At 34.1% G+C, this 7,252-nt stretch overlaps 1 protein-coding gene and 1 long non-coding RNA gene across 2 annotated transcripts; both read left to right on the plus strand.

The window, feature by feature from the left end:
• Nucleotides 1–267: 267 nt before the first annotated feature.
• On the plus strand, nt 268–3,655 carry LOC120335964 (uncharacterized). Its single transcript, XM_078109699.1, has 3 exons — nt 268–441; nt 1,881–2,375; nt 3,295–3,655. The coding sequence occupies exons 2-3, from the start codon at nt 1,994–1,996 to the stop codon at nt 3,501–3,503; spliced, it is 591 nt and encodes a 196-aa protein (XP_077965825.1). The 5' UTR covers nt 268–441; nt 1,881–1,993; the 3' UTR covers nt 3,504–3,655.
• Nucleotides 3,656–5,043: 1,388 nt separating this feature from the next.
• LOC120336708 (uncharacterized) lies at nt 5,044–6,245 on the plus strand. The gene is made up of 2 exons (XR_005568858.2): nt 5,044–5,137; nt 5,945–6,245. It is a non-coding gene; the product is annotated as an uncharacterized LOC120336708 (long non-coding RNA).
• The last annotated feature ends 1,007 nt before the right edge of the window (nt 6,246–7,252 follow it).

Genomic DNA, 7,252 nt, shown 5'->3' on the forward strand with positions numbered 1-7,252 from the left:
ATAATTTATATGCCTCTATTTAAAAAATACTATATTTAATGAAATCGAATTATTCTACAAAAAAAACTAGTATTCGAATATTACAATGACTTTATTATTATTATATGCAATATTGTTCATTTTAAAGTGAAAAGAAGATGTGAAATTAAAGGAATAGATGATGACTCTGAATGTGCAATAAAAGTGTGAGCGATGACAGTGGTCAGGTTTGTGCAACCATCCTAAGTTAAATTTGAGTCCATAATCGGCGTAAAGGTGGGAATTAACCTTAAAGTATAAATTTTTGTTTTCTGCTATCTATAATTAAAAAACAAATACAAATGAAATTATATTTGATGATAACTATGGTGGTGAAAACTACATTTGAAAACAACAATGGAACGCTGTGGATTTCTTTGAAAAATTCGATGATCATATGGAATAAATGAAATCTTTGTTCGGGTATATATTTGTTTTTGTGTGTGTGAAATTTGTGTATATTATTTACTTATCGTTATGACTTCATTTTTTTTACAACGCTTCTGAATCCACAATGTGGAACCTTGAAAAAATAAAATAAAAATGAAGTTGGGAATTAACGAAGCAAGAAATATTTACATATAAGTATAAAACAGGCGTATAATTTTTTCAGTTTTGGTTAGCGTTTACCTATTTATACAGCAGCAAAAATTAATTTGAAACCTTATTTATTACTTAGGTATATTTTAGGTGTTGTGACTGCAACAGAAACGGACTAGACTATAAAGAATTAATTTAGAAAGAAATTAGGAGAGAATTAATTTCGTTTTTTTAACATTCTTTTTGAAGTTTTTCTCCTAGGTATTCAAAACCCATTTCAATACTCAATAACCCAGTGGCGTATCTAGGTTGTGGCAACCATGGCTTGTGCGCTGTTTGGACAGGGGTGCCAGAACGGCGAAAAGTTTTAATCGTAAAATGTTTCAATGAAATCATTTCGAATTGGAAATTACTGAAACTCCTATTTTTACTCAAATAATAACGTTCAAGTATCTCTCACTTCAATAACAGTCATTACAAATTGTGAACTACAGAACTAACTATATGGAGGGGGGCGCATTTTTAAATTTTGCCATGGGCGCAATTTTACGTAGATACGCCACTGCAATAACCATGTCAATATTGCCTTTTTTATGGCTCTGTTCACATTTGTTAATTGAGAGTACATTTTCTGTGTTGCAAACGAATTTATAGTGATGGATGAGTAGGTACAATTTTAGTGTAGTTCAACTCCATGGACCATGATCAACACAATGGTGTATGAAATTTTTTGAAAACCATGACAAAAAGTTGATCAAAAATGATATCTCCAATAGAGCGAAACTTCAAAATAAAACTGTTTTGAGATAATGAGGAAAACATATATTTTCCACTTTTAAACCTTTTCCACTTTTTATTGAAATTCCTAAGTGATTATGACTTCAACTTGGATTAGCAAAACAAGTTTCTCCTTGCAATGTGTTCAGTAAAATTCTCTCAGATATTCAACGTTCCTCTTTTATTTTCTGTTTTCGGTCCATCTACATTTGTCTTGAAACCCTCAAAATTAATACTAAAATGATCTTTAAGATTGAAAAGACAATATGTCCAAGATTCTGTAATATGTCCACTAACCTCTAATTAAAATTATCAATTTTTCATGCTATTGGACACATAGTCCGTAAGGAATTATTCTATTTAATTTAACTATTCTATTTCTATTTAATTGTAGTATTTCTATGCATTAACAATTCTTTTATTATTTGCACTCATTTCAAATGTTAATCGATTTTAGATATAACAGTATATTCTCCACATGTTGTAATTCAAAATACATATCTTTGTATTCTGAAGTCATTGATGACAAATCTTATCATTTTCAGATATCCTAGCAACAGTTATTGCGTTTTGTAAATTATCTTTTTGATGGAGTCGTAAAGAGTGAATCAATTGTCCAAGGTGATAGTTCGCGGATGAAATTCATTGATCAATTATAATGACAGACAATTCAAATAATATTAAAACAAAACCTCGATACAATGTTCGAATTGAACCTCCAAAGCCGAAGTATGGGGCTTTTGGCAGATTCCTAAATTACTTGAGGGAAAATAGAGTCTCGTATACCTCCAAAATATATGCATTAGGGGTCGTGGGAGCTGGACTATATTTTCTTGGTGCCCTGGTCAGGAATATTAAAAAGGAAGGATTAGAGACGAAAGAAATATATGAGGAAGATGTAAAATATAGATTCCTGCATCAAAGACCTGAACCTGACTCTGAAGATGAGAAACAATTGTCTGAACGCATCAAGATGAAAATACCTGATGAGTTTATGCAAGTTGAAGACGGTCCTTCGATAGTGATTAATAGAGAAAAAAGTATGTATGCAGATTGCTTTTTACCAAAACAAGAAATATATGTCAAATGATTTTGATATGCATGGTTAGAAAAGAAGTTTCTTTTTTTAAATATTTGTTTATGATCATAAATTGTGATGTATACCAGTAAGTCCCACAGATATTGAATAATTGTGCAGTGATTAGGAGTAGGGTGCGTGTCAATATGTTTCATATACATAATGCCAAATTTTTAATACAATTCGATATTTCAAATTTCAAGCAATATGTTTAGTTGGTAATAACACAGTATATGTACAAAAAAAAAAAATTTTTTTTGTTTTGCTTCAAACTTGTCAAATTCAATCCTCGTTATATAAAGCAGGGGTGTGCAACCTTTAATACAGTAGGTCCACATACCAATAACTGGGTAAAATTGCGTGCTACATCTTTATTTGACATAGGCTTTCTAATAGTTGCAGGCAAAAAAACTTGTCATTGACCCCATGACATTGACATGCATTGTTACATTATAGGCATAGATAATAAATTGAACTGACGTATAGGCTTTGCAACGCAGAAGGAATGGAATTACTCGAATATATCCTATCAAACTAAATTAAAAACTTGACTCAAAGGTCGCTAATCTTTCAAAATTGGCACTTTACCACACAATTTCACCTTGTGGGCCGCAGGTTACACACCACTAATATGTGGGATGTATACCCGTGCTCAGTGGTGTACAAGAGCTATCCTACTACCAAACATGGCATGAAAAATTCGCCTTTGTTCACATTTATGAATCATTACTGTGTTTGTTTATAAATATAAAAAATTTAAATATCTAGAGTTAGGGTTTATTATATAATATGTTCACATCAAAGTAAAGTTTGAATTGTCTGTATTGTTTTATTTCTTGAATATTGAAGTAATTTACACATGTTTCAATTTTTCTACACAGAATTTGTTGAAGCGACTACTAAACGACCATTGGGCATGAGCCAATTTGTCAGAATACCTTTGGAACAATGCGAGTTTGATAATGAAGGAAATCTTGTACTGGACAAGTATGGATACCCAATAAATAAAGGCTCTGTGATCAATCAAAAACTTACCGAAAAAATTGAACAATTGACTACATATATTCAATCGCTTGAAATTTTTAAATAATGTGATTATTAAATTTATTTAAATTGAATAAGTTTGTTCCATTTTTATGTATCCGGCGCTGGTTGTGGTAAGGATGGATACGCAACTGGACCGCAGCTCCCAGAAATTTCTTATCAACTGTACTCGCATGAAAAAAAATACATAACTACAAAGACGAATTGCTCAGGATAGAATTTGCATATTTATCCCGGGGGGGGGCGGGGGGGGGGGGGGGAGGAAAGACGGCTTAATCATATGGCGAACCACGGCCTCTCGTCCAGGGATTAGTTAGCCAGTTATTTGTTTTCGGAAGCATGGACTTGATGGTGGAGGAAGCCGTGCTTTCTGGGTAACATTTGATTTTATACCACCTCAAGTTGACTGAAAACTATTCTCTGATGCCCCGGCGCATTTTGAAAGATTTATATTAAAGACCCCTGTTGGCCTACGGTACCGTACCGGTACGCTCTAGGTAGGAAATATAGCCCACGATATTCTATTTTCCATCGGTCGCATTAATTTGACAGTCATCAAACGTCGTGTAGATCAGATACTGAAATTTTGTTGAGATATAGCCTATAGGCAGTTTGTGAACGGAAGATTTTCCACTGCCGAACGGATAAGTAGGAGTCTCGTGTGAAACTCGGCCATTGAATGAGTTAACCAGGCACTATGGGGTCGGCGGGCCAGATCCGGCCCGCGGAGTATAATAATCCGGCACGCGACGCTTCACTGAATTATATTAACAAAACAGCCATTTTGACGATTATATTCTTTATGTAACAGAATTTATTGTGAGACACGTGCAGACCAAGTCATAATATAATCCAACAAGTAGCCTATATAATTCACAATAACTCGTTTAATGAGTCTATAATTTAATTATAATAATGGCAACAAAGAACAGAAAAGTTGATGCTCAGTGCAAAGGGCTCAATGACGCAAAAAATATTCGATTGGTATTTTTTGAGATAAATCTATATTCTATTCGAGAGATGTATTACTGCTTGATTTTTATTATAAAAAGTATCTTCTTCAAAACAAAACTCTATCCAAATTTGACAAACCATGCGAAAAAAATTCACATTGATGTTTTGGAGTACATATGCATGCAAACAATTATTTTCGAAAATGAAAATTAGAAAGAACAAGCTGGGATTAGTGATTCCCATTTATGAAATGTTTTAATCTTGGCTTCATCCAGTGTCCAATTTAGAAAAGCGTGATGCAACAAAAAGTGTCATATTAAATGTCATTTATAAATTTTATTCTTAAGTAAGTCAACCAAGTTAAGTTCACGAGTCGGCGCAGTCTTCTCGCGCTGCTTAAAATTTAACTTCTGATCTGTGTGGGAAAATATGATTCATCGGGCAGCCGTTCAGTTTTTAACTTTCTAAAAATATGTGCGGCCCGCCAATGACTTGCAACCCGTAATTTTGGCCCGCGAGCGATAAAAGGTTGCCGACCCCTGTACTATGTCATTTCATTGTGTTGAAATATTATCAGAATTGTTGCGTAACAAATGATATAAAAATCTTGCAAAATTTGTTTCATTCTATTCGGTACAATTCTTAAATTACCGTTGTAAATACGAGTCGAATTTTGCCGAGCATTTCCATGGAAGTCAAAAAGGATTCCGTTAACGACAAGGAAAGGTAATCTTTTGTTAAATCATTATGATCTGGAGTACAGGTTTATTTAGTTTTTACAAAATTCGAGCGTCTCAAGACAAAAAAGGGCGAATACTGAAATTAGAGAAAAAAATAATTTGAAAATATAGCTAAACTGAATATACCGCATTTCTTATAACTCAATCGGGTTTCAAGATGGAATACGGGCAAAAAGCACCCCTTTATTACTGGTACAAAGATGAAAAGAGGCCAAATTTGATATCCGCGCGTTCGCCGCAATATATTTGTGACATAAATATTTAATATCTGGCGACTTAAAAGTGGTAAAAAGATAATAAGAAAAATTTCTTCATCCAGCTGTGACATATGTTACAATATGCAAAATTGGCCCGAGCAATGACAAAAAAATAATATGAAGTTTTCAAATACCCAATCAAGTTAGCAAAACATATGAATGGGGCTTAATTATAACTTTCGGACGTGACAATCAGCATAAGCCATGTTTTCTTGTGAGCACTCTATTTCGAAACCAAACTTCCTGCTTGTAAAGGCTAGGTAGTAGCAAAGTGACTTTGGTTAGTAGGTGCGACTCAGGGGCATTTTATCGAATGTACTACTCCATTTAGGAATTTAAATTTTTTTGTATTTAATGTAAAATACCAGAATTGTTAAGTGGGCAGGATTACATTGTCATATTCCTAATTTTTTTTGTTCCAAATACCGTCAGATTGTTGAGAATTGACATGCTATTACTTTCAAAGTAATGCGCTACAGTGGAAATGAATTATATATTAATACTTATATATAAGCAATTTCCCCATCAATATACAGAATTCATCTTGTTAAGCTGTGGGAGAATCACAAACAAGTGACATCCAAGACGTTACGAGAGAAAAATTTGAGACGAAATTCAGAACATATGTCTGATGTTGCAAAAGACGATCCCTATTTTGGCGCAAGAGACCCAGTTGTAGTAGCGAGAGATGCCCTTATCAAGTCATGCAAGAAATATTTCGCTGCAAACTACTTGAAGCACTCCAAAGATTGGACAGAAAAATCATATAAGTGTATGTATTGGGATCGTGACTAAGCATTCTGTATTGCCAATAATAAATGGATTTTAAGTTGAAAATTTGAAGTTGAAAAAATTTGTAGATATTGAGTGCAGTGCGTAATGAAATATACCTGCTGTTGTTGGATAAAGTGTGTTGATATCTACCAAAACACTGTTTTCTAACAAGGGAACAAACTAAAACAGATTAATAAGAATCAGGTAAGTATCTCATCTAAATAACCGATTGCTCGTTACCTTTTAAGTTTTCCGAACACGTCGAGCGATGAATGCGGAACATTGATCTACAATTATTGTAGGCCTGCGACGTCATATAAACTGTTCATGTAGCAAACCAATCAGTCTAAGGCAGTTCACGTTACTCGCGAATCACGCAAACGAGTCAATTTAATATTATGATAAACGTTAGCATTTCGTTAGCTGCACCACGCCCAAGAGCTAGAATATATATAAAAAAAAAGCAGCATTTGAAGAAAAAAATACTTATCTAAACCTGACCGGCCGGCCCTATTTCCCCACACTTACACGCTAGGTGTCGCTGCTCGATAACCAATACAGTTTTTCCGCGTCTACTTTCACCCTGAAATGTACTATTTTTCTCTATTTTCTTATCTCGTTCCGTATGTACAGTGTCTATTTTTTATATGATGATAAAATAAACTACTGATTACTGGGCCGGCCCCAGGCCACCGCCACAAAGAACCCGGCCTCTCCATAGGTCCCGCAATAAATCAGAATCATTTGTATGCCAGTGTGTTGTTCATTCTTTGCACGCAAAGCTGGTAAAATAACGCCACCTTAATAAGAGAAAGGATAATAATAGAATGTAAAAAGGAATTATTTATTACAAATTAATCCTTTATTCTGGAATATTATCTATTAACTCGAACCATACTCGGCCCTGTATTAGTAGAGGTCAGTCCTGCTTACAGGGAATATCAATTATTACGAATTTCTTCCACCGATGCGATTAACATAGGCTATAACATAGCATGAATCATTGAATCCATCTTCATATCCTGTTCAGTTGCCGGTACTCCTTTAGTGTGTGTACCAGGTTAGGCCAT

Source organism: Styela clava, chromosome 2, assembly GCF_964204865.1.
Source record: "Styela clava chromosome 2, kaStyClav1.hap1.2, whole genome shotgun sequence".
In the NCBI taxonomy this organism is placed as follows: domain Eukaryota; kingdom Metazoa; phylum Chordata; class Ascidiacea; order Stolidobranchia; family Styelidae; genus Styela; species Styela clava.